The following is a 27,444-nucleotide window of genomic DNA, read 5'->3' on the forward strand; positions in this document are numbered from 1 at the left end:
GCAAAGGGACGTTCACGGCTGCTTTCAACGGCCGGGGGAAGGTGTTCGGAACTTTCCCCACATCTCCTCCTCTCCCTCTCTCTCTCTCTCTCAGGTCCGGACCTGTCTCTCCCCGAGGGAGGGGGCGGAGGCGCGGCTACTCCCTCCCCGACGGGGGAGGAGGAACCAGAAAGAGCAGCAGCCAGAGCAGCTCCGAAGTTTTGCAACTTGATCCGCCCGCCTGCCTGCCTTCCTGGTCGAGCGAGCAAAGCCTCCGACGCTCCGCGGCCCGCCGCCGCCGCTGCCCAGGCCCCGCTCCCCTCGGACCCACCGCGCCATGGGGGTCCGAGAGTCGGCGCTGCTGTTGTTGGGAGCGCTCCTGGCCGCCGCTGCCGAAGAGGAGCCGGTGCCGCGCCTGAGCCTGCGCCTCGGTAAGCCTGAGAGGTTGGGGGCGGCCCAGCCACAGCGGAGGCCCCGTCGAGGGATGCTCCTCGCCGGGGAAGCGGCGGGGACCGGACCGACGCTGGTCTCTCGGCCTGCCCCTTCGGGTCTAGTTGGTGGGGGGCGCTGATATTTCATGCTGCTGGTGGGGAGAAGATCTCTGCAGGCTGGTGGGACGCTTTAGTATCTTGCGGGGGCTGGAGGACGCGGAGCCCAGGGTCTTTTCCTTCTGTTCTTTGTAAAGCACACACAGCCCGAATACCGTGAAAGGCCCCGTGAAGAGGCTTTCGCTTTGGGCTTCTTCCTCGACGTGGCGAGGACTGCCCTGGCACTTTTGTTCTCCCCATTGGAGTCGGAAGCCTTGAAAGGGGGCTGCCAAGACCATCTAACCCAACCTCTCACCTTAGGAAAGGATTTCTTGACTGGAGAGCAGTGCCGCTCCATGAAATCAGGAGCTGGACCTGACTTGTCCCATGGCCGGACTCTGGCCAGCATCCATATGATAGCTACACATGTCTTGCACCTTGGTGGGTGGGTGGCACCAAAAGCACCCTGGCCAGGGCTTTGTTACCCTTGTTTTCCAGCCCACCCAGTACCAACCCCCTTTGATCCAGTGGGGGGCTTTGGCCAGGGGCTCCTGAGCATGTCCCTGGGGAAACTGTGGCTTCGGACAGCTGATGTCTGTGTGGATGGGGTCTTTTGGAGCTGAAGGGGAGTCCAGCTGACCCTGCAGCAGTCGTGGGCTGAGCCTGAGAAGGGGGCTCCCTGTTCCCTGGGCACTCCCATTCATTGCCAGAGCAAGAGTAGCTGCCAGCCTCTCGCATTTCAGGGGGTCGACAGTGACTGCCCCAACATCTCTTGCTCCACAGGGCCTGGGCAGTGAAGGAGGTCCTTCCTCCCCTGGGAGGTCACTGCAACCACTCTTGTGGTCCGTCAAGGCCACTGCTGCTACCCCACATCCACAGCAGTCCCCACTCTCCCTGGGCTGTGTTTTTGTTGCTCCCCAGACCAGCAGGGGGCAAGAGGAAGAGAAGGAGAAGCTTGAGCACCCTCCCTCCCTCAGTTTTGTCTGAAGGTGGCGGGACCTGCCCCAACAAGCTTTTCTGGCAACTGCATTTTGCTTCAGTGGAGCTGATGAAATAGAGGCTGGGTAGCTACTGGGGACCTCCAGAGATCCAGGGAGGGATTGGGGTCTGCTCCTGTGCATGTGCCAGCCAGGTGCCAGCTGCAGTGGGTGACCCGAATGGTCCCAACAGACTCACCTGTGGCCTCCTTGAAATACTTTCTTTTGTGAAAACCATTAATTATATGGGGAGCTGGTTTATGGAGGGGATTAGTAGTAAAGAACTGCTTAGCAAAATTGGGTATAAGACAAAACACCCATCTAGTGAGCAGACTTTGGGGTGGCTGCTATTTCCTCCGGCCTTGGTTGGGTGTGTGCGTGCAAGAGGCAACAAAGTGCTGTCTCAGCTTGCAGGTTGCTTCTTCCAACACAGGGCCAGGTGTGCAGGTTGAGTGGGTTTGAGGAAGAGGAACCCATCCTTCTGACAGCTGCCACATCAAGTGACAACTTGCCTATAGGAAGCGCTCATCACAGGGCACAGCCCTATGTGACCTCAAAAACAATCCCTTCTGATAAGGGTGCTTCACAGGACTTTGATTAGGAATAAGCCACTGGGAAATGAGATGGGCTCACCTAGGTGCCTCTACCTGGAAATGCCTCTTGCTGACCAGGAAGGGGTTGGAGTTTGGAAGACTGTGCTCCCTCTTGCTGTTACTCCCCTCATAGAAACCAGTTGGCTGCCCCAGCAGTAAGGAAGACATGTCATGTCCTGGAGGACCCAAGCTAGAAGCATCTGCAGTCAGACAAGCTGTTGCATCTCCTTCCTTCTCTTCCCACAGCTTGCAAGGGAAAGAGAGGGCAATTTTTTCTAGTGAAGCTTCACAGTTTGAGGTTCAGAGCAGGTGCATAGTTGGCCACCAACTTTTCCAGTTTTTAATGGAGGTGGTTTGTCAATGGCTACTAGCCATGATGGCTGTGCTCTGCCACTACAGTTGGAGACAGCAATGCTTCTGAATGCCAGTTGCTGGAAACTGCAGGGGGGGGGGTGCTCTTGTGCTCAAATCCTGCTGGTTCCCAAATCCCACAGGCACCTGGTTGGTCACTGTGAGAAGAGGATGCTGGACTAGATGGGCCATTGGCCTGATCTTACATTCTTATGGAGGCTTTAAGAGATGATTAGACAAATTCATGGAGGAAGATACCAAATTCTTGGTGCCAGTGGCTACCAGTCACAATGGCTATGCTCTCCCTCCACTGTTGTCAACAGAATGTTGCTAAATGCCAGAGAGTTGCTGCCATTGTGCTCAGGTCCCATTGGGGCATCTGGTCGGCCACTGGAGGAACTGGGTGCTGAGCTAGATGGACCCCCTTTGGCCTGATCCAGCATCCACATTCTTCTTAGGGCCTTGTTTTCAGTGTCCATGGGAATGTTGAACCCCACAGCACCATGTCCTGAATTCCTCTTGCTTGACCAAAGGTATGGTTCCCTAAAGCATCACAGCCGATCCCTTTCGTGGACACTGTTGTCTTTTGGTTGTGCCTTTGGACTCTCTTTTGCTGGTGTAGGAACTTGGCCAGCCCAGTCCTTTCCCCTCATATTCACTCATTTCCTAGAGAGCTGCTGCAGCAACAAAGTTGTCAAATGGTTTGTGATACTATTGAGTCTAGACCAGGAAATTCCTGGATTGGATAGACTGGTGGGAGTGGCCCTCTGCCCCTTCTGGGTCACAAGCGAGGGCGAGAGATTGCCCAACCCTGTGACGAGGTACGGAGTCACAGATGTGTGCTGTGCTGGTGCCCACGGATCACCATCCTGTGGAAGCTGGCTCATCCAGACTGACAGGCAGGTGCCTGTTCCTCGGGGAGAGGCAAGCCTCCTGTTCCCTGCTTAGCTGTTTCCCTCTTGCCTTTCCCATAGTTGGACCATCTGTCCTCTGCTGGTGAATGTGAGCTGGGGCTTTTCTAAGGGATAATCGGAACTTCGCAAGTGCTATGTGATTGTAGTTTGCAACACACACCTCTGCATTTTCTCTGCGAGCGCGTGCACACACACACACACACGCTTTTGCTTGGAGTCCTATTCCAATGGCATTTGGAGGACAACACAAGAGTAGCAGAGAAGCCTCAGAACTGGGAAATCTGGCAGTGCTAACACAGAGACGTTTTATATTCACTTATTTATTTAGTTCATTAAATTTATATAGTGCTTGATTGTAGAAAACCTCAAAGTGGTTTACAGAAAGAATGAAACAGCAAGGTCATTAGCAAAGCAATTAAAACATTCAAAAAATTAGAAAGCAGCAATGAACTAACAAACACATCAGCATTCTAACATGTCTGGGTAGGCTTGTCTGAACAAAAATGTTTTTAGCAGGCACTGAAAAGAGTACAGCGAAGGCGCCTGCCTGATTTCAATAGGCAAGGAGTTCCAAAGTTGTAGGGGCTGCCACCCTAAAAGACTGAGTTACTACAAATGTGGAACAGATATTATGTGACGCCTGTAACAGTTCCACAGATCAAAGTGGTCAAGAGGTCACATATGGGGTAAGGCAACCTCGCAGGTAGACTGGTACCAAGTTATTAAGGGCTTTATTTGTATGCTAACAGTAACACCTTGAACCTGGCCCAGTAGCAAATCGACAAACAATGCAGGTCTCTGAGCACATCTGTTATATTCTGGCCCAGTCTCACTGTCAGTATTATGCTGCAGCATTTCAGCTTCACACAAGAGATGTCATGAACTCAAACAAAACTATGTTTGGAATAAGAGAATAAGAATAAGAGATTTTTTAAAAGTGGAGGGATGCACAAACATCAGTACAACTGAGCTCAACTCTCCCACTTCCCAGTACACAGACTATATTGGAACCAGGAAGTCAGCTCTTAGAGAAATAGTAATCTTTGGTATCACAGATCCCATTCATCACCCAGAGACGAAAGCGTTAGTAACTTCCCAGGCACGTGGTCAGCTTTGTTAGCTAGTTTCTTCCTGCTTCTGGGAGGCCACAGGGCTGGAGAAGTGGGGCAACTGGGAGAGGCTGGAGGAAAGCTCCTCTCTCTTGCCTTGAGAGCCACAGAATCGCCTTCTAGGGCAGTTGCGGGAGCTCCCAGTGTTTACAGAGGTGGCCTGTGTGAGCTGCTCTCTTGATTGGAGGACTTCGCTGTCGCTCTGTGTTGGAGTGGGGAGGGTCGGGCATGGTTCACTCTTGTTGTATGTCAGGAGACAGAGATCATGTGTGAAGAGGGTGATTGCAAGAGCTTAGATGAACATCCTTCCTTGGGGCCTCTTTGAAGTCAGGATGTGGCTGGCTTCTTATTGCAGTGACAAATCTAGACAGCAGATTTCTGTAAATAAAACAGTGTTGTTCCTGAATGTTTATCGTCTTGTAGTATTTGGAGGAATCTTGGGGCGCTTCCAGATGAGGGTGTCATATTGCAAATGAGCCATTTAGATCCAGTTTCTTGGTACAGTCTCTTCCATACACTGTTTGGGTATTTGTTGCTGCACATTCTGTTGGGCAGAGATTGATATATTTGTGCTATTCTGGACATGCACACAGGATTTTCTGTACCTGAGCACATGCAGGTTTTTTTTTTAATAAAAAAAAATCAAAAATCACCAGAAGCACACAAGCAAATGTCAGCAGCTGTTAATTATCACATTTCACAACAGGCCAAATGGAGGGCTGACCCCTGATCTAGCCAGTGCCACTTATCCCCTGGCTAGTGGGGAGCAATATCCATTTCCATTTGAGTTTTTAAAAAATAATACTGAGGTCTTGCACAAGAGTGATTTCAGGTTGACTGCATCCAGCAGCTTTGTAAAAAGCTGGAGGGGCGGGTAGGGGTAGGATGGAATATTGTGGGACCCTCAAAGCACAAATGCAACTGAGTTAAGTGGAAAACTACCACGTTATCTTCTGAAACTGCCTCCGCAAATAGAAGCAGAACCTCCATGTCTCTGTGTCCCCTATTCCCAATTACATGTTTGGTCCAGCAATACACTGTGGCCAGTGATATCAAAAGATATCAATAGTTTTAGTCGGGTCAAGAGAATCACAGAGGTCATTTATCAGGGCAACCACGGTGTTTTCAGTACCAAAACTGAGCTTACACCCAGCTTGAAATTGCTCTACCCTCAGTGTCCTCCCAAGATGCCTGCAGCTGAGTTTCTCCAAGTCCCTTCCCCAAGGGAGTATTACTATCTGGACAGTAAATGGCCATATTTATTGGGTCCAAAGTGGATTTCTTAAGATGTGGTTGCTCAGCCACCTCTTTCAAGGCAGCTAGGACTACCCACTCTCTGAAAGAAGTGTTGCTTACCTCTCAGACCATCTAGCCCAGGGGTCAGCAAACTTTTTCAGCAGAGGGCTGGCCCACTGTCCCTCAGACCTTGTTGGGGGCTGGACTATTTTTGGGTGTGTGTGTGTGAAATGAACGAATTCCTATGCCTCACAAATAACCCAGAGATGCATTTTAAATAAAGCACACAATCTACTCATGTAAATAAATAAAAGCACAAATTCTACCCATGTGGGCAACCTAAGGCCTGGGGGCTGGATGCAGCCCAATCACCTTCTCAGTCCAACCCACAGACGGTCCAGGAATCAGCATGTTTTTACATGAGTAGAATGTGTCCTTTTATTTAAAATGCATCTCTGGGTTATTTGTGGGGCATAGGAATTCGTTGAGGGTTTTTTTTTTTTCAAAATATAGTCTGGCCCACCACATGGTCTGAGGGACAGTGGACTGGCCCATGGCTGAAAAAGGTTGCTGACCCCTGATCTAGCCAATGCCACTCATCCCCTGTCTAGCTGTCAATAGCCAAGACGGGCAAGGATCAAGGGTGTGGTCAGCCACACCTTTGCCAGGTGCTTTATCCACATCCTCAGGCATCCTCAGTTGAAACTGATCCCAAAAAGAGACTAGACACCTTCATAGGAGCTGCATCCAAGTTGGTCAGGTTCACAGTGAATACCACTTTAAGACACAAATGTTTCATGTCGCTTTCCTTCAATAAGGTCCCTGCTAGGACTGCTCTGTTTTCAGTCTTCCCCAGCCTGGAGCTGTCCAGAAGTTTTGGACTACAGCTCACATCAAGCCCAGCCAGCACAGCTGTAAAAAAACAACTGGAAGGCACCAGGATATTATTATTATTATTATTATTATTATTATTATTATTATTATTATTATTATTATTATTTATTTATTTTATTTTGCTATAATCCTGGCACCACCACCCTCATAAAAACACTTGACAATTCTGGACTCTATACTGGAAGGGATCCCTTCAACTTTGAAACTTTGGGGAACCTCTTGAGGACTAGAGTAGTGTGGAGACTGCAGTGACTGTGTTTGAGGAGGGGAAGAGAGATGGGTGGCCTGATCAGGCTCTAGGGTTCTAGAAGAGCCCAGACTGCTCACTAGATGCCCTCACTTTTTACAGCAGTAACATAATACTGTACAACTTCTGCATGACACTTGAATTTCAGAACTGCACAAGTATTTGGAGGGGAGAGTGCACATTTCCCCTCCCCACAGAACATCACACTTTGTGTCCAATGGGTTGGAGGGAGTTTCCTGGTCCTCCCTGATCATGTGGTGGTGGTTGTTGTTGTTGTTGTTGTTGTTGTTGTTGTTGTTGTTGTTCTTCTTCTTCTTCTTCTTCTTCTTCTTCTTCTTCTTCTTCTTCTTCTTCTTCTTCTTCTTCTTTTCTTCTCCTCCTCCTCCTCCTATCATTATTATACCCCGCCCATCTGACTGGGTTGCCCCAGCCACTTTGGCTGGCTTCCAACATATATAAAAACATAATAAAACATTACACATTAAAATATGATGGACTCTGCCTTTCTCTGCCCCATGGTGGTCCCCACAAGACACTGAATGGGCAGCCGGAGACACTCCCCCTGTGTCTCTTGTTAAAAATTTTCGCAATGCCTGCAGCGGCCCTCTGAGATGTTGGCTGTTTTCTGTGTAAACACAAGCTGGCTGTGTTATCAGTGGGTTTGGGAGGCGTTGATTTGTCCAGCTGCTGCTGTGGCCATTCAAGGGGCAGGAAGTCATGGGGCGGCCCAGCTCCAGCAGGCAAATTCTGGTAATTCTCCTTCACCTCTTCATGCCTGACCTTCCCGCTAGCTACGCTGTGCTTGGGCCTCTCAGCCGTTCTGTTGCACTGCCCCACAAACTTACTGTTATCCTGCTCTATGAACACTTGCAGAAAAGCAGGGATTTCAACAGTCAGCTGTTTTTCTCAGGGATGAGGAACATGTGCCCCTTCCCCAGAAATGGTTGCACTACAATTCCAATCATCCATGAGCCATGCTAGCTGCTAGGGCTGCTGGGATTTGAAGTCTAGTACCTGGAGAGCTTTCTGTTGTTCCCCATCCCTGCTGGACACCCATATAATTTTATTTCTATTTATTAAAAAATTGCATTGCTTAATTTAATAAATGCTTCTAAATGGTTGACACAAAAACAATGCAAATACCACCACTCAGAAAAATGTCCCAAAACTAGAGAAAACTAAAACTGAGTAATCTGCAAAACAGAAAACTTTGAGTCAGAGTTCAAGACAGCTTAGGTAAACATAACGTTTTAAAATAGTTGTTTAAAGGTCATTCCTGCCTCCTTCTCACAAATTACCCAAGGGGAGGGCATTCCAGGGGTTGCAATGGCTTAACAGACCAGGAAAGCATTCTGAGAAGATGCTTTTGGGGGAGTGGTAATTTTCCTTCTCCATACTTTCAGGGTTGAGATTTTTAAATGTCCTAGATCAGGAATGGCTAATCTATGGGCCCTCCAGATGTTGGACTTCAAATCCCATCCTCCCTGACCCTTGGCCACCCTGACTGCAGCTGATAGAGGGCCACAGATACACTCCACACCTACTCTAGGTCTTTGGCCTGGGTCTTCCTGACACCCCAAGCTAGCTGCCTGAAGCGGCCGCCTCAAACTTTGCCCTGCCTATCTAGGCTAGCATCCTGTTTCCTGCAGTAGCCAAAGAGATGCCTTCAGCCCACAAGCAGGACATGAAAGCAACAACTTCTCTCCTGGTGCAGGGCAGGGAGGGGGAGTGCTGCTCCCCAGCAACTGGTATTTAGGCACAGTTGCATATAGCCATTATGATGGATGACTACTGACTAATGATAAGACTTCTCCTCTTCCTTTGTGAATACCTGTATGTCCCTCTTTTCCATAGCAGAATATTCTTAATTGAGGTTTTATTTTAGAGATGGGGTGTGTGTGTGTTGATTTGACTTACGTTTAGTAAACAAAACTTGTAATTTAATTTTACATTTGTAGATAGATGGGAAGACACTTCAAATGTGTTTTCAATAGCCAAAAGTAGTTAAGACGAAACATTTGATTGTGGTGGGGAGATCAATAAAGGGCACAGTGTGGTTTATATTCAAATGAAATGAGAGCAATTCTTGGAAACGGATTTTATGGGAATACTTGTAACTGTCTCAAGAGATGTCAGCTCAACAGTTTGAACTTACCTTTTATATTAAATTTGGATTTGAAGGAAATTTTGGCCTGCTTGAAGAACTGAGCGGAATAATATCTGCCCTTCCTATGGAGAAGCAAAAAAATTCCTTCCAGTAGCACCTTAGAGACTCTCCTATGGAGAGTCGCCTGAAAAAGTTATTTGCAACTTTGACTTTAAGCTGTGGCCTGCCACTGTGCTGCTGCACTCAGCCAATTCATTCGCTTGCTGGTTAACTTTATGAAGCAAGGCATTTCTAAAGGTAAGCTTTGCATGGAGAAATGCAGCAATGGGAAAATTGCTGGTGGAAGTTGTCAGAATCGGGGCCTCTCCAGCCTTCCCAGAATGCTGCTGTCTGTCACCCAGAAGGAGTCCGTGGTCTCTAGAAAGCAATGCAGCTAGCCCCTCTGTGATTTCATAGCCCTTTCACTGTGTTCATCCTCTCCTCTCCTCTCCTCAGCGCAGCTAAACTTGTTCTCCTGGGATAGAAGGGGCTTTGCTGAATCCCACCCGCTCATCCAGCCTGCCAAAAAGCATTGTGCTGCCCTCAGCAAAACCCAGCCAGCTCTGTTTGTGCTCACAGATCTCTTGCCAGGCACAGCTTGTTGTCCCAGTGTTTGAATCTTATGGAGAATCCCATAGGAGGAGCAACTGTTGAGCTGGAGGGAGATTCTGTCCAGCGCTTTGCTTTGCTTGGATGGGCTTATGGACAGGCTGGGGCAGGGTAAAGCCTTGCCTCCCCCCCCCCCGGGCCTACCTTTAGCCACTCTTGGGTCCCTTTGCTGATGCAGCTCTCTGTGCTGTCTGTAAGCCTGCTTCAAGCTTAGTCAAGGCTTCAGGGCACAGTGGCGAGAGGCAAAGAGAAAGGGGGGGGGGCACAGAAGCCTGGCCTGTGACTTGCACCTCAGTTCCTGGCTTCCACAGTTGCATAACCTTTGCCAAGCAGGATCCTTTGGAATGCAACTCCTGTCTTCTAGCCATGGAGGCTGAGACTGCTAGGATTTATAGTCCTAAACATCTGGAAGGCTATGGGTTGGTGAAGGCTGTGTGTGTGTGTGTGTGTGTGTGTGTGAGAGAGAGAGAGAGAGAGAGAGAGAGAGAGAGAGAGAGAGGCAGGGGAGGACATGACATCTTGCCTGTGAGAGCCAGCTGACAAACTAGGCATTCTTTGTGCCTAGTTGGATACAAGAGGGGCCCCTGGGAATGCTGGCACCTAGTTGTGGGTCAGGGCCTCTCTGTGCTGCACAGAAGAGGCTGAGCCAGCTGTTCCTTCTCAGCCCAGCCTGACCTTCCTGCTGATGGAGCCCCAGGACTTCCTGCAAAGTTTCCCTTAGGGATGCCCAAACTTTTTTCAAAGAGGACCAGATTTGATGAAGTGAACATGTGTGAGGGCCGACCAAAGCTGTTGAGCTTTTTTTAGGATTGAAGTTGTTGAGCTTTTTTTACTATTTTACCCCAGGAAATAAACTGCCAGATTAGGCCCCCAAAACGGACTTTGGACATGCCTACCTTAGGTCCAGGCATGTGGCAGCGTCCTGCTTCTTGGGGATAAGGAAGAACAGCTTGAGGGACAGAAGGTGATGTGACTGGGAAAAGGGAAGAGAGGAGCTGGGCGCAGCCTGGCTGGTGTCTCCTCCTGCCCACCCCCTTGGAGGGATGCTCTACCCAGGGAGGCCCACCTGACTCCATCATGCTCAGTTTATAGTCCCTAAATTTAGATGCTTTTGTCCCCAGGTTCTGGCTCATAACATTTGATTTCTGTTACAGTTTTTATTTATGATTTTTCAGTTGTATACATTTCAACAATAGCTTAACAGTAGTTCTAACATTTCAAACCTCGACTTACTTCCTCCTCTTTCTGCGGTTCCTTAAATTTATTTTCATCATTCCCTGCATATTTTATCTTAATTTATTCTTTTATTCATCTACTTGGATATACATTTTTTTTAAACTGCCAGTTATTACACTAATCCTGCCAATGTCTTTATCTGTTTACAGTTTGCTTGTAAATATACAACAAACCATTTCCATTCATTTATGGAAAAGTTTATTATCTTGATTTTTATTATCTTGAAATTAGATTTCTGACCTTTTCATATGTATTGATGAATGGGCACTTTTTGGTATTTGTGTATTTGGCGTGTGTGTTTCTTAAACGATTCGTATTGTATGAATTGCATGTTGCTCTGAGGCATCTTTTGTGAAAAGTGATGAATAACTCCATTAATAGATGAATGTTTTAGCTTCCTGGGGTTGGACAGAGCCAGCAGGATCTGCCCCCTGCTCAAATGGCTGCCCAGCCTCTGCATCAGAGAGAGATCCTCACCGTCCCTCCAGGTCTCCATTGACGAGCCACACTTTTAATTCCAGAGTTTCTTCGAATGTGTTCCTGCTTCTTCTGCCCATGAGATCAATAAAGGCCCAGTGGTATCCCCACAGGCAGAGTGCCCTGATACTCTGGCCAGCTGCTTCTTTGCATGGCCAGTTATCCAGGGACAGTCCCTCCTTCCAGTCCTCTTCACCTTTTGTCACACATTCAAGGGGTGACTCAGTTGCAAGAGAGCAGGTCACCTGTGGGGAGGTTGGAGCTCCTTTGGTTTCCTCCTCTTTCCTCTCATTTGCCTATGATGAGTAATTAGCAGGGAAAACAAGGCAAGACAGACTCTTGCTGTCCCTTTGCCCCTTTTGTATCACACCTATGCCACCTGTGAGGCTCAAGGGCATTAGTCACCCTTGGGGGACAGGCACCTGCTAAAGCTCTCAGCTGGGAAGTCTTTGGGAAGAGGCATCAGTGTCTGAATGTCCTCCCAGGTGTTCTTTTGATCCCTCACTGTACCTGTGAGATGCTCACCCACACAGCCTCACCAGCGAGACCAATTATCGTTGAATCTTTCTCACACTCACCTGTGTGGGAATGTTTTCCTTGCCCAGTTCATAGGGACACCAGTGCTCAAAGTGCCACCTTTCAGGTTCTCAACCAGATTCAAGCATTTTCTCCTGGCTAGGCCTGGCTGGCAGGTTTTAGATGAGGCTTGTATTGTGGGAGAACCAGGTGGAATGGGGAGAGTGTCACAAGGTGGATTGATGGAGGTGTGCAGGCACTCAGGTGATTGATGCATGGGGTGTTCATGTAGCACTGCCTGTTTCAGTAGGCAGCTTCCAAACTTGAATGCAGTGGTGGGGGATAAGCAGTGTAATCTGAAGGTAGTCGTGTGTTCTGTATTTGAAGCATCAGAGAGTCAAGTTTAAAGATGGAGAAGCTGGGGGGGGGGCATGCCACCTGGGCAGCAGACTGAGGGTGCTCACGTGGCCACAGACTTCCCCCGTTATGCTGAGATGTAGTTTTATTTAAATGACAGCAATTGTTTCTAAATTTGCATCTGTACATTTAAATTAGCACATGCACATTTTATGCAGATCAGTGTCCTCTTTCTTTCTTTGGGGTGATGCATTTACTTTCCTGTCTGTTTTGGTGACCCATAAGTGGACTACCCCTCTGTTATCCTTTAATTCAGTGATTTCCAAAGTGAGCAGTACCACTCCCTGGGGGGCACTGAGATTACCTAGGGCAGGGATCGGCAAAGTTTTTGTGGTTTGGGCCGATTCACGGTCTCGCTTACGCCGCAGTGGGCTGGAGTGCGCGCACACACGCATGTGCCAATGCTATTTCCAGCACTCCTTCTGCCACATAGGAGGTGTGCGCAGCTTTCCATCATTGGCTGCAGGAGCTTCCTGCAGCCAATGGGAAGCTGGCCAGTGTCGTGGAAGGCGGTCCCTGCTTTGCTCCGTGCCGGTTTAGTGCAGCGCACGGGAGCCAACCAAGCAGGCAACGGGGGTCCCTGACGAGGTGGCGGGGGTCCATGGGTCAGTTAAACGACCCCCATGGGCCGCTTGTGGCCCATGGGCCGCAGGTTGCTGACCCCTGACCTAGAGGGACACCAAGAGGCAACGGGATGACAGGGGCTCCCTGTCTATCAGACTTTGAAAAGCTGGTGTCACTGGATCAGGTTCATCAATTTTGTTGACTTAATTAAACTAGTAGTTTAATTAGATTTTGAATAAGTGTGCAGTTGTTACTGTTCTGAATGTCATTGTGCTACTTACTACCTTCCTTAGTGGATCATGCAAACAGCTTTTCTTAATACTGCTTTTTATAGGGTAAGGTAGGAGACACTGGGGATGAGTTTGTGGAACCTGAAAAGGTTTGGAAATCACTGCTCTAGTTTATTAAAGAGGAATTTACATTCCTGCATTGTGGGGGGTTGAACTAGATGACTCTTGGGGTCCCTTCCAACTCTACACTTCCATGATTCTATGAATTTCCAAACTCCCAGAGCCCCTCAGCTATCAAAGGAGCAGCAGAAGGGCATTGGAGGCTCCTCCTTTCTCATCCACGGTCCACAGAGCTGCAGGGAGATGGCTGTTGCCCATGGCTGGCTGGGGACAAACAGTGTGACTCTTTGAGCCACGTGTGGGCTGAAGTTGAGAAGCTGCTTGGCAGGGCCGGAGCACCAGCTGCCCTCACCTACACCAGGCCTGTGTTGCCACCCAGGAGAAAGAGCAAGGCTGGGAGAACTGTTCAGCCTTTTAGTGAAGCAGGAGCAGGAACGGGCTGGAACTTGTCCAGTGGCAAACAATCAGGCACAGGCTTGCTTGAAACACACAGAACAGGCTGTGCTGCAGAGCTGAAGTTGTGCAACAGGGAAGGTCACCCAAGGTCACCTGGGTGGGGCTTCGCAATCTAGCACTGAGGCTGTTCCCAGACTCTGCAGGCAAGCTCCCAGGGAGAGTCCCTGTGATGGGTGCCACACCCAGGTGCTCTGCCCTTCCCTCCCTTCTGCTGAAGCTACACAGACCCCGCCAGCCTCCCCAGCCAGTCCTCTAGGCATCCAGAGCATGGTAACTCTGGCTTACGCTCCAAAATGAGAGGTACTGGGGCTGAAAGCTGAGGCCTCAGCTGTGTGTCAGTTCAAATGGGTAGGTGCCAGTGCCCCACAAGGAGTTGGGCCAAGAATGGCAATGGGTGACTCACAGGGTCCTGTCCCCCCACAACTCAATAGGATCTCATCCTGCACTGCAGCTGAATCATCCAGCAGTTTCAGGTACCCTCAGGTAGAGGTGAGTCATTTCCTGTTAGCAAGAGCCCTGACTGGAAGCCACCAGGCCCTTGCGGGAGGGTCTTTCCCCCAGAGTCAGGTGCCACCTCTTTGCTCTGAAGCGGAAGGGGAAAGGAGCACAGGCAGAGTCATCCCAGGTGTGGAGGTGAATTTCGAGCAGCAGCCAGCTCTGCCTTGGGGAGTCATTCATCTTCTGTCCCTCATCCCACCCCCACCCCACCCCCAAATAAAACTCCATCATATATGCAAGAGGGAACCAGTAAGCCAGTTGTGGAGATTTTGGCATGTGCGACACCACAGTCTCTGGGAATGTTGCCTTGCCCAAGGCTGTTGTAGAGACAACAACACCACGAGCGCCACCAGGTACCATAGAACCATAGCACTGTAGAGTTGGAAGGGACCCTGAGCATCATCTAGTCCAAACCTCTGCAGTGCAGGAATATGCAGCTGTCCCATATGGGGATCAAATCTGCAACCTTGCCATTATCAGCACAGAGGTGGACATGAGAGAAAAGTAACTGCAAAACCTGTAGTGGGTAGAAAAGACTGGGAGCAAAAAAACTGCTTTTGATAATCCGAAAAGGCTGGACTCTCATCTTCTGCCTTACTGGATTATTGAAACTCATTCACCTTTTCTGTATTTGTGTGTGGCCAGTTCCCTGAGCAAAATGCTGCTCTTGGGCATTCTGCAATACTGAATGTTGTTTGCAACACTCAAATGCCTTTTTGGAGAGTTCTGACCTGTTATGTCTACTTTGAGCTTTGTTTTGACAAATGAAGGTGCAATAGAGACACACTTGATAAGTTGTTGAAATGTGGCAGCGCCTTTGTTCTCTGCTTGGTGAGGGGGCAGGTCTGCTTGGGACACTGGGGTTCAACCTGCCACTCATAGGCCATCTCTCTTTTCTTACCTCCTTCCCCCCAGGCTCCCCCCTCCGGCTCTTGACCCGCTTTGAAGAGCCTGGAATCACCAACTACACCACGATGCTGCTGAGCCCAGATGGGGGCACCTTGTACGTGGGTGCCCGTGAGAGGCTCCTTGCCCTCAACACCACCTCCTTCTCTCCTGGGCCACAGCACCAAAAAGTAAGTGCAGGGTGCCCATCGGCCACTTTAGAGCCCCCCAGTTCAGATGTGCAGTGGAAATATGCAGCAAAGCTGATGGGCTGGCTGGTTGTTTCTGTTATACCTCTCAGTCTGATGGGACCAGCAAGTCCCTACTCATCCTGGAAGCAGTTTGGGCAGCAGTCAAGGAGCCAGTCCTCAACACTGGCAGCAGAGGCTGCCTCTCCTTCCCCCTCTGATGGTTCCTAGCCTGGGAGGGTTCCTAACCATTGCCACACACAACGTCACTCTTTGGGTTCAGGCACAGAAACTGGCAACCTGGAGCCTGTGGTCTTTCTATAAGCAAGCTGCTTCAACCTTTGATTGAGGACATCTTGGAAATGCTGGTCAGCACCCCATGGCCTTCCAGGTGCCAAAGGAGGACTGGGCAGCAGCTGCTGCTGCTGCTTCCCTTAGCCCTGCCCCATGGCAGTTACTCTAGATGCCAGGGTTCTGCTCTTGCCATAATATTTGGGTCAAAGAAGAAGAAGAGGAGGAGGAGGAGTTTGGATTTGATATCCCGCTTTATCAAATGCTTTAAACTTTAGGGGAATGCTGGGGTTTTCCATTTAATGCATCTGCAGCCCTGGCACTGGACATCACTGGGCTGGTCCCCCTTGCAGCTGATGAGCTGTCCTTTGGGGCAGGAGACTGCCACAGCTGAAGTTCACTGAGAGGCCCCAGAAAGTACCAGTGGGAAAATCAAGGAAGATTGGGAAATCAAGGGTCCATTGGGAATGGGGCAAGAGGGGCACTGCTGGGGCTCACAGCCTGCCAAGGATGGCTCTGAAATGCCATTCTAGAAACCGCCCTAGACTGAGGCAAGGGGAGTGCCTGGACTGAGCCCCCTGGTCACTGCCTCTCTTTCTGTCCTGCAGCTGCTGTGGGGGGCTGAGGAAGAAAAGAAGCGTCAGTGTGTCTTCAAGGGCAAAGACCCCCAGGTGAGTGCCAGGGATGTGACTCCCCCCTCCCTACCAGAAGTGGGTCTGCCATTCCTGTGCCAGGGGGGCTCCTCTGCCCCTTGGATTGGGCTGTGACCCACTCAAGGCATCCCCTCCATTGCTGGGGGGCATTCTGAGTTAGGCGGAGCTCAAAGCTTTCCTCTTCTGTCCTGTGCAGAGAGACTGTCACAATTACATCAAGATCTTGCTGCAGCTGAACAGTACCCACCTGTACACCTGTGGAACCAGCGCCTTCAGCCCCACCTGCACCTACATTGTGAGTAAGCTTGTGGGGGGAGGCACACCTTGCTGCCAGTATGGGACCCCTCACCTTGGAGAATCAGAACAACTGTATCAGGTTGGGCCAACCAGCTCAGCTTTCACCAGCCTGGTGCTCTCTAGGTATTTCAAACTACAACTCCCAGCAGCCCAGCCAGTGCAGCAGTGTCACATGCAAGCTGGGGCTGATGGGGGTGGTAGTCCATAGCATGTGGAGGGCACCAAGTTGACAGAGGCTGATCTGGCTCAAGAGACTCTCCCATGCACTCTTCAGCAGGATCAAGGAAATGCCCTTTGGAGATGTTTGTCCTGCCAGGGGTTTCCACCACCTCCCTGGGCAGCCTGGCCCAGTCCTGTGTGGACCTTCTCGCACAGGATCAAGCCCCATTCATGAAGAAGCCTCCAGCTGCCAGTTGTGGGCAGACCCTGGATGGAGTCCTGTTTTCTGGGAAGGAGCAACTGCTGTTGACTGCTGTAGTGTTGGAAACACAACTTAGTGCTCTCACAGGCCAAGACCCTGGCAGGATTTGCACCTGGAGGCTGTGCAAGGGTCTTCTTGACGGCCCTATAGTTAGAGTCTACATGTTCAGGGAAGCCCCAGCCCCTACTATTTGGGGTTAGTGGGAAGGGTTAGGCTAGGTCCTGTCTCCTGGCCTATTTGAGCCCCCACACCTTTTTAAAAAACAGAAATCAAACGTTTTTGCCTCAACACTACCCCCAAATACATACTTCCTGGCATCTTCCTGACTGCACCATTCTCCCCTTTAGAACATTCCAGAATTCAGCCTGAAGCGAGAGGCCTCCGGGAAGCTGTTGCTGGAGGACGGGAAAGGGCGCTGCCCCTTTGATCCTGCATACAGGTCCACGGCCATCATGGTTGGTAAGGAGATCCTGGGTTATAGCCAGTGGCTGCCTCCCTTCATTCCATGGAACCAAGGAGGGAAGGGCCTGGGCCACCCCCAGGACTGGAAGAGTCATAGAATCATAGACGTGGGGGAAACCCGAAGGGTCAACTAGTCTGGTCCCCTGCAATGCAGCAGGGAGAGGGGAGCCAGCCAAGTCTTTCTAAAGCATTGAGGAAGAGGAGACTGTCCCTGGGTGTCTGGTAAAGGGCTCTGAGGGTCTCCCTGATTGATGGGCATGCTTTCTGGCAGATGGAGAACTATACGCGGGGACTGTGAGCAACTTTCAAGGCAATGAGCCGACCATCCTGCGGAGTCACGGCAGTCGCCAGGCCATCAAGACCGAGAACTCGCTCAACTGGCTACAAGGTGTGTGGGGTAGCGTAAGAACATGAGAAGAGCCTTCTGGATCAGGCCCATCTAGTCAATCATCCAACCAGAGGCCCCAAAGGGAAACCCTGCAAGCAGGATCTGAGCACAAGAGCCCTCTCCCCTCCTGCGGTTTCCAGCAGCTCGTATTCAGAAGCATGGCTGCCTCTGACTGTGGATGCAGAGCAGAGCCTTGTGGCTAGTAGGCATCCATGGTCCTCTCCTTCATGATGCTGGAGGAGGTGAGTGAGCAGGGAGGCTCCGCTGCTCAGTGAAACGACTGGGGAGCATGTTTATTGCCTCAAATGGCTCGGACATCAAGACCTTCACTGGCCCTTCCCATGGTCTTGGGGGCAGGAGTGAATTCGCAAGAGCCCTCTTCAAGCCAAGGTGTTCTTCCACTGGCCAGACCCTCTGCAGCTCTGGTTTGGACTCGCCATAGGGATGGGGGGCTCCAAGCTTCTTCCTTGCATCCGGATAAATGGGATGAGGGAGCAACTGCAGAAAGGCCTGCCTCTTTGCCATCAGGAGGGCTGTAGCTCAGCAGCAGAGCATCTGCCTTGCATGTGGAAAGTCCCAGGTTCAGTCCCCCATGGCATCTCCAGGTAAGGGTCAGAGAGACTCCTGCCTGAAACCCTGGAGAGCTGCTGCCAGCCAGTGTAGGTAATGCTGAGCAAGATGGACCAATGGTCTGTCTCTGTAAAAGGCAGCTTCCTGTGTTCCTATGTGCCACAGATCCCTTCTTTGTGGGCTCGGCCTACCTGAGAGAGAGCCACCCACCCAGCAGCCCCCAGGGGGACGATGACGACAAGATCTACTTCTTCTTCAGCGAAAGTGGCAAGGAGTTTGACTTCTTTGAAGACACTGTGGTGTCGCGCATCGCCCGCGTGTGCAAGGTGAGGAGGGCTTCGTCTCTTTGGGGACCGGGATATTTTCCCCCTTTCTCTTTTTGCTCTTTGCAAAAGTTTGGAGGAGGCAGCAACCTTGCCCTTCTGCTGAGCCAGGGCCAGCCCAAGACATTTTGCTGCCTGAGCCAGAGCAGTAAATGGTCCTCCCCGCCCTCTTAAGTCAAGGTTCATTGTGCCCAAGGCTGGCCGAGTTTTTTTGGCGCCTGAGGCAGGAGATTCTACAAGTGCTTCTCCCTGGGAGAATAATGGTCATAAACTAATAAACTAGCCATATGCTGCTGCCCTTGCTGCCTTCTCTGGGCCTGCAGTGCCCCCTGGTGCCCATCTCTTGCTCTCTCATGCCTTCTCGGCACCAGCAGGAACAGCAAGTGGCAGCTGGAAGCTCCCAGCTGGGTTCAGCATGGAAGGAGAGCTTTAAAAAATTAAAATCCACCTTTCTGTCCCAGGTGGAGAACTCGATTTTTTATGTGCAGCAGGTTTCAACCAGTTCCTCTCAAAGTTTTATTGAAGCATTTCTTATTTATTGCATTTAAATCCCACCTCTTTCTCCCTGGAGCTCAAGGTGGCTTACAGGCTTCTCCTCCCCTTCATTTAATCCCCACAGCCACCCTGTAAGGTAAGCTAGGCTGAGAGATGGTGATGGGCCCAAGGTTACCCAGTAAGCTTTGTGGCCAAGTGGAGATTTTGAACCCTAGTCTCCCGAGTCCCAGTCCGACACTCTAACCCAGGAGTCAGCAAACTTTTTCAGCAGGGGGCCAGTCCACTGTCCCTCAGACCTTGTGGGGGGCCGGACTATATTTTTTTAAAAAATGAATGAATTCCTATGCCCCACAAATAACCCAGAGATGCATTTTAAATAAAAGCACACATTCTACTCATTTAAAAACACCAGGCAGGCTCCACAAATAACCCAGAGGTGCATTTTAAATATAAGGGCACATTCTACTCATGTAAAAACATGCTGATTCCCGGACCATCTGTGGGCCGGATTGAGAAGGCAATTGGGCCACATCCAGCCCCCGGGTCTTAGTTTGCCTACCCATGCTCTAACCACTACACCACTCTTTACTGCAAGTGTAATCCTAGACTGTCTTACAAATAAAAGTGGATCCAGTTACACCCTCAAAGGACTCAAAACAAGGCAGGTGTTTCCAAATAGGCTGCCAGGGAAAATTCTTCTGGGCATCCTGGACCTCTGCTCTGTAACGTAATACCACTTGGGACCAAACTAGATGTGTGCATCTGGGATGCAGGAACTTGCCTCCTCCCATTGGGTGGGTGGGTGGGGAGGGGAGGGAAGTACAATTTGCATCTAGCTACATCTCATTTGGCCCCAAGTCTAACCGTCTTCCAAGCCTGTCTCAAGTCCAAAATTAAAAGCCCATTAGATGTCCTTCCTGCTACACTGTGGCTTTTCTAGGCCCAGCTCTTGCAACTTGGCATGACAGCACCACCCCTCACCCCTCCCTTTCTCTCCCTGCCAGGGCGACGTTGGGGGTGAGCGTGTTCTCCAGAGGCGGTGGACGACCTTCCTGAAGGCCCAGCTGCTGTGCTCACACCCCGAGGACGGCTTCCCCTTCAACGTGCTGCAGGACATGTTTGTGCTCACCCCAGGCGAGAGCTTGGCAGAGACCGTCTTCTATGGGGTCTTCACCTCTCAGTGGTGAGCAGCGAGAGGAGGCTGCCTCTGTGGGCTCATTTCCCCCCCAAAAAAACTGGCCTCCCGCTCTCTCAGATATTTCCATTTCTTCCCCTTTTACATACTGCTTATTTAACAGATTTATCTCTAATTAACACCTACTGGTATTTTTTCTTTAGCAAATTCCTCATCCCTCAGCTGTGCCTTTACCAACTCCTGCATATAGATCAAACAAAATTATATTAAATGACAAGTGAGGTTAAAAGGTAAAGGTAAAGGTACCCCTGACCGTTAGGTCCAGTCGCAGACGACTCTGGGGTTGCAGCGCTCATCTCGCTCTATAGGCCGAGGGAGCCAGCGTTTGTCCGCAGACAGCTTCCAGGTCATGTGGCCAGCATGACTAAGCCGCTTCTGGCGAAACAAGAGCAGCACACAGAACGCCATTTACCTTCCTGCTGGAGTGGTACCTATTTATCTACTTGCACTGGCGTGCTTTCGAACTGCTAGGTGGGCAGGAGCTGGGACCAAACAACAAGAGCTCCCCACGTCGCGGGGATTCAGACTGCCAACCTTCTGATCGGCAAGCCCTAGGCTCTGTGGTTTAGACCACAGCGCCACCCGAGTCCTTGACAAGTGAGGTTATAGTAGTTTAAATGTTACATTCTTCTTTCTCAGCTGTCCCATCCTTGACCCTCCTTCTCCTTCCTCCTCTCTCCCAGGGACAGGAAGGGCGCTGGGGGCGCTGCAGTCTGTGCCTTCTCCATGGCGGATGTGGAGGAAGCCTTCAGTGGGCTGTACAAGGAAGTCAACCGGGAGACCCAACAGTGGTACACGGACACCCACCCTGTGCCAGAGCCCCGACCTGGAGCGGTATGTCCATCACCCAGCGACCAGCTCCATGGGCTTGGGAGCGGGAAAGCCTTGGGACTGATGCTGGTGGATCTGCCTGCCCTCCCCCTTGAAGGCTACCAGGCTGCCTTTGGCTTTTGCCTGAGATCCTGCAGAGGGTAGGGGCTGCCAGAGTCCAGTGCTGGACAACCTAAGCTGCTGCTGCTGTTGCCGCCCACCCCCTCACTTCAAGATGGTTCTTTCTTTTCAACCCCTCTGCCCACAGTGCATTAACAGCCAGGCCCGGCGGATGAAGATCACCTCCTCACTCCAGATGCCCGACCGGGTTCTCAACTACCTCAAGGACCACTTCCTGATGAGCAGCCCCATTCGGAGCCAGCCGCTCTTCCTCCTGCAAGGTCATGCCCGCTACCAGCAGATCAGCGTCCAGCGTGTCCAAGGCCTGCACCGCGCCTACAATGTCTTGTTCTTGGGCACAGGTGGGTGGTGGCAGCGGCGGCGGCGGCTGGGAGGATGGAGGCAGGGGGGGAGGCCCACTGGCAATGGCTAGAATGTCAGGAGGAGGAAGAGATGGTTCATAGCTGGGCAAAGGGAAGGATGGACCCTCCAAGGTGCTGGCTTTCTGGAGGAGAGCATTATTAATAATAATAATTATACACACACACACACACACACACACACACACACACACCTCCCATCTGGCTAGGTTTCCCCAGCCACTCTGGGTGGCTTGCAGCACATAAAAATTGTAAAACATCAGACATTAACATGTCCCGATACAAGGCTGCCTTCAGATGTCTTCTAGAAGTCAGATAGTTGTTTATTTCCTTGGCATCTGATGGGAGGGCATTCCACAGGGTGGGTGCCACTACCAAGAAGGTCCTCTGCCTTCCATGGCTACCAGCCACGATGGGTATGTGCTGCTTCCACGGTCAGAGGCAACAATGCTTCTGCCAGTGGCTGGGAACCGTAGGAGGGGAGAGGGCTCTTGTGCTCTGGTCCTGTTTGTGGGTTTCCCGCAATGGGCATCTGGTTGGCTGCTGTGAACACAGGATGCCGGACCAGATGGGCCATTGGCCTGATCTTGCAGGTCTCTTCTTACGTTTCTCCTCCCAAATGGCTTAGATCTTCTCTTGCAAACTTGCTCCAAGCATCCTTAGAGAGGAGGCATCCTGCAGAGAGCAGGGCTGCGTCCTGAGTACTCATGGAGTACTCTTGGAGGTGCCCCGGGCTGCCCCCTTTCTTGACATTCAGTTCTATCCTCCCTATCATGGAACCCAAGGGAGCAGGCACCTGGCTCTCAGGAGGTCCCCCACCCAGGCCCTGACCAGGCTTGGGCCTGCTTATCTTCAGGAAGGTGGTGATAGTGACCTCCACCACCTTCTCCATTGCCTGGACTGCTGTGGCTGCCCTGTGGTGGGTGGGAGAGACCTGTTTAGGGAAGTTTTTAATGTTTGATGTTTTATTGTATTTTTAATATTTTGTTGGAAGCCTCCCAGAGTGGCTGGGCAAACCCAGCCAGATGGGCAGGGTATAAATAATAGTAGTAGTAGTAGTAATTATTATTATTATTATTATTATTATTATTATTATTATTATACTCCAAGTCTCTCATTCTACAGCTGGCTTCTTTGTTCTTGCTGCTGCCTTCAGAATTTTCCCTGTTTCAATTTGCCATGTGTGTTATGATTCTTTAAGACGCCTATTGAGGGGTCTGAATCAGGTGGGGGAGGAATTAGAGACTATGCTGAATTTAAAAGTGGGAGAGGTCAGTGGGAGAGTGTTGCAGAGTGAGGCACATCTTGTCTTAAAGGCTGTTGACAGGATAGCCCAGGGTTCCCCAAACTTGGGTCTTCAGCTGTTTTTTGGACTACATCTCCCATCATCTCTAGCTAACAGGATCAGCGGTCAGGGGTGATGGGTGATGGGAATTGTAGTCCAAAAGCAGCTGGAGACCCAAGTTTGGGAAACCTTGATCTAGCCCAACCTAAGGCCAATCTGGCCACAAAGGGGACTCTGTGCCGTTTCCACTTACTCAGAATAGCAGGCAGGAAACATGCCCAACAGCAAGAGAGACCAGGCTGTCAGGTGTCTGGGAAGGCTGTTGGTCTCTCTTCAAACATGCAGGTTTTGGTTCTCTGTGGCTGGCCCTGGACAGGTGGGGAGGGAGAGAATGGAGCTCTGCCATGTGGGACTGGCCGGCAGGGTGGGAGACAGCTGTTTGTCCTGACCCTCATCATTGTGTTCCCCTTTCTGCTTTGCAGATGACGGCTGGCTGCACAAGGCTGTGGTGACGGAGCAGCAGGTCCAGATCATTGAAGAGATCCAGCTCTTCCCTGCTGGGCAGCCTGTCCTCAAGCTGCTTCTGGACCCCGCCCAGGTAAGACAGAGGGGCATCCTGGGAAACTCCTGCCAGCATCCTCATCAGAAGAGGGAAGCTGTCTCCATAGAGAGAGAAGTGGCCAGTCTGGGGGTTGTGTGCCTTCCAAGAGGACTCAGCCCTGAGCTTCAACCCTTGCCTTGATCTGCGTGGGCACCTGGGGTCTCTGGAGGGAAAGGTGTGCCATATCTTGCCTCCACTCCTTCCCAGAAACGTCGCTGTGTGCTAGCCTGGACTCAGGCAGATACTGCTGAACCGGCAGGGGACCCCCTTAGCTAGGCACAGTGGGAAGGACTTGCTTCAAGGGCTGGTTTTGAGAGCTTCTGTTGCCTGATGGCCAGCTGCTCTACCCACAGGGGTCAGGTGCTGCAAGACTGGCTTGCAAGACTGGAGACCCTCTGACAGGTGACCTACAGGGGGCACGGTGGGTCTGCTCTGTGGAACAACCCTGACTTAGCTCCTCCTGTCATCCCTGCAGGGCCTCCTTTATGCTGCCTCCTACACTGCTCTCGTCCAAGTGCCGCTCTCCAACTGCAGCATGTACCGGACCTGTGCCGAATGCATCCTGTCTCGGGACCCTTTCTGCATCTGGAGCGGAGGGGCCTGCCATCCACTTCTCCCAGACCGCTCATGGCCTCATGCAGGGTGAGTGCTTCTTCCACCAGGCTTAAGTGGGGATGCCCATCTCCTTCCTCCCCCTCCCCCTCAACCCATGGGTGGCCTCTCCCTTCACTATTGCTGCCTCCATCTCTCACCAGGCCCAGCCGGCTTCAGGACATCGAACGGGCTGATGCCACCCAGCTTTGCCAGACGGGCAATGGGCAGCCCAGCAGCTCAGCCACAGGTAAAGACCAAAGCTGGGGTGGGGGCTTTGAGAACTCTGGGAACAAAAGGGGGGAAATGAGATGAGGGTTTACAGGCACCCTCTTTCTGGCTCTGTCCTGCCTGCTGGCCTAGAGTCTCTCTGGCAACTTATTTGTTTATCACATTTATATTCCACCTTTCCCTCAAGCAGCTCAAGGTGGCATACATTCTTCTGTTCCCCGCAATTGTATCCTCAGAACAACAACCCTATGAGGTAGACTAGGCTGAGAGGCAGTGACTGGCTCAAGGCCACGGCCAGTGTATTTGATGGGTGAGAGGGGATTTGAACACTGGTCTCCCAGGCCCCAGTCCAACACCACACTGGGTCTCCTGGGCTCAGCTGCCTGGCAGCCTTCCCATGGCACCCAGGGCCTAACTGGTGGGTGTCCCTTCTCTCCCCTCTGCAGAAGAGCCCCCATGCAAGGCGGTGGTGATCTTGGGCTCCAGCGCTGTGCAGTCGCTCCCTTGCCCGCAGCTCTCCAACCTGGCTTCTCGGCACTGGCTGCACAATGGGGTTGCCATCAACACCTCGGCTGTTCTGGTGCTTCCCGAAGGGGAGCTGGTACTGATGGGCAGCCCGACCCAGGCGGGACGATATGACTGCTGGTCGCAGGAGGGCGGCTTCCGGCAGCTGATGGCCAGTTACTGTGTGCGGGTTGAGCCCACGCTGGGAGCTCGGATCGTGCCCCTCCAGAACCCCCTGGAAACCATCAGCACCTCCAGGAGCGTCTCGGCGGCGGCTGCAGGGAGCAGCATGTCGGCTCTGCTGGAGGGCAAGACCTACTGGACGGAGTTCCTGGTGATGTGTGTGGCCTTTGCCGTCACAGTGACGCTCCTGACCCTCTTCGTGCTGCACCGGCACCGCAATGCCGTGAAGACCTTCCTCAAGCAGGGCAAGTGCACCAGCGCCCATCCCAAGAAACCCCGCAAGATGGGGCTTCCCGCAGAGAACTTGCCCCTCAATGGGGCCCATACGCCCAGCGCCATCCTAGACCACAAGGGCTACCAGGCCCTCCACGACAGCCACGCGGCCAACACGCCTCTGCATGCTGCTCCTGCGGCGCAGCCCGTTGTGGCCTTCTCAGAGTCTGACCGACGCCCGCTCAGCGTCCACGAAAGCGTTGTGGAGGTTTTGACTCCCACCCAGCGGCCGCGTGTGCGCCTCGGCTCCGAGATCCGGGACTCGGTTGTATGAGACGCATTGTTGCTTCCACAGACACTGCTGTGCTGAGCCTTCCGAGGAACCAGGAGCTCCTGGTGCCCCCGCCCAAACCAGAACTGCCCGAAGAACTGTGAACCGACAGAAGAGGCCCTGAGGTTTTGGGCACTTGGGCCGCGTCCTCTCGCCCTGCGCTGGGGCACCTGTGCCTCTCCGCGCTGCCCTGGACTCCTTGCAAACAATGGCTAGAACCTGCTGAGAGCAGAGCGGGCACTCCTAAGCCTTGAGGAGCAGGGGTAGCCTGCTCTCTGGCTGCTGCAAGGATGCTCAGCTGGGCAGAAGGGGAGACACTTTGGCCCGGGTTGTCGTCCTAGGTCAGAGGAGCCAGACCCAAGCCCCACTGGGCTGGGGCAGGACGAGAGACTGCAAGGAGGCTGCAGAAGGAGGCCCTGTCCTTGGCCTGCCCAGTTCCTGCATTTCCTTCCAAATAGAGCACCCTCTGGGCCAAGGAGTGGCACCTGCGAGCTCTCTCAATGGGTGGGTGTGTTGTGTTGTGTGCATGGGGTGGAGTCTGGCTTCTTGTGAACTCTGTGGGGTTAGGGGGAGAACCTGTTGAATGTTTAGGGTGTTTGCTTGGTGTGTGGAAGTGTGAGAGAGGGGCTCAGGTGCCATGTTGCGAGGGGGAAGGGACACACGCCCACCAAACACAGATACCAGGCCTGCCCTTCTGACACTTGCAAACACTAGGTTTGGCTGTCTGCCACTGTGAATTCTGCCTGGGCTCCAGCACAGAGCTGCCTCCTGCCCAGGCCAGGTATGGGCCACTCGCAACAGCAGCCCCAGAGCTCCCTCACGCTTCCCACAAGTGCACTTGCACAAGCCTTGTGTGTTGGTTGTGTTTATTTTTACATAAAAGTTGACGTCTCCTTTGACAACGGCTTGAGCCTGACTTCTCTCGACGCTGCCCAGCCTTCTCAAAGCAGCAAAGGCTCCCTGATCCCTGCCTCTCCACCCTCCCTGGCATCCCCGGTGGCACGGTGTGTGCTTTGGAGCCTCCAGGTCCCACCAGCATCCCTGTGTACCCCTTGAGTGCTGGGAGCTGTGGCACATATCTATGGGCAAAGCCTCAGCCTCTACCACCAGGGGAATCTGGGCAGAATGGCTACTGCTGCTGCCCCTGTGGGCCACGCAGCAATCCCACCCCCCGGCCGCCTTTCTGGCTGCATGACTAGAAGTGTTTCCGAATGGGGCAAAGACCAAAGGTTAGAAGGAGACAGAGGCAGAAGGAGCAGGGGACAAGTCCTGTTGGAGGAGGCAGTAGAGGAGCTTGCTCCAGCAGCCTTTTCCACTCTTCTCACGAGGGGCAGATGCAGTCACTTCTCCTTGCACTCTGCCAACATGAACTTAGTCATCTCTCCACTGACGGGGTAAACAAAAAAGACCAGGGGACTTACAAGTGCCAGGTCCTGAGTTTTATTAGTAGAAGTGTAGAAACCAGACAAGATCACGGCAGGTTTTGTAAAAAGAGGGTGGATATCTAAGGCTTTCGGAAACGGCCACCAGCCTCTGGATTGCAAGTGCGCCTCCAACCCCCCCTCCCTCCGCCAGCTCAAATAACTGGCCAGAAAATTCAGATCCACCACCCCACCCCAACCTGCCAATATCACGAGTGGGCCAGCAGTGGTGACTGCACTTGTCTTTGCACCAACTGCTCTCCCGACAGCTGATCTCCAAGTGGGGAAGGTGAGAAGCTGGAAAGAGTTTGCAAAGGAGTGGGCAATCGATAGGAGCTGCTGTCCATTTCCCAGGGTGCGAAAGCCAGTCCAGGACCCACAAAGAGACAGGCAGAGTTGGAGGCAGCCCCTGCTGCAGCAAAGGCACGGAGTCGGTGGGAATGTCAGTGTAGGTACAACAGCACCAGGGAACAATGATCGTCGTCACCCAGGATAGAAACCTCCCTGCTG

At 51.9% G+C, this 27,444-nt stretch overlaps 1 protein-coding gene across 1 annotated transcript; it reads left to right on the forward strand.

Annotated features, from left to right (window-relative positions):
• The first annotated feature begins 234 nt into the window (after window positions 1-234).
• Window positions 235-26,412, forward strand: SEMA4B (semaphorin 4B). The gene is made up of 14 exons (XM_033167003.1): window positions 235-410; window positions 15,012-15,172; window positions 16,069-16,131; window positions 16,310-16,408; window positions 17,179-17,290; window positions 17,565-17,681; window positions 18,417-18,577; window positions 20,074-20,252; window positions 20,948-21,098; window positions 21,343-21,556; window positions 23,342-23,457; window positions 23,936-24,102; window positions 24,216-24,301; window positions 24,729-26,412. The coding sequence occupies exons 1-14, from the start codon at window positions 317-319 to the stop codon at window positions 25,514-25,516; spliced, it is 2,508 nt and encodes an 835-aa protein (XP_033022894.1). The 5' UTR covers window positions 235-316; the 3' UTR covers window positions 25,517-26,412.
• The last annotated feature ends 1,032 nt before the right edge of the window (window positions 26,413-27,444 follow it).

The sequence above is a fragment of the Lacerta agilis genome, chromosome 13 (genome assembly GCF_009819535.1).
Source record: "Lacerta agilis isolate rLacAgi1 chromosome 13, rLacAgi1.pri, whole genome shotgun sequence".
NCBI lineage: Eukaryota > Metazoa > Chordata > Lepidosauria > Squamata > Lacertidae > Lacerta > Lacerta agilis.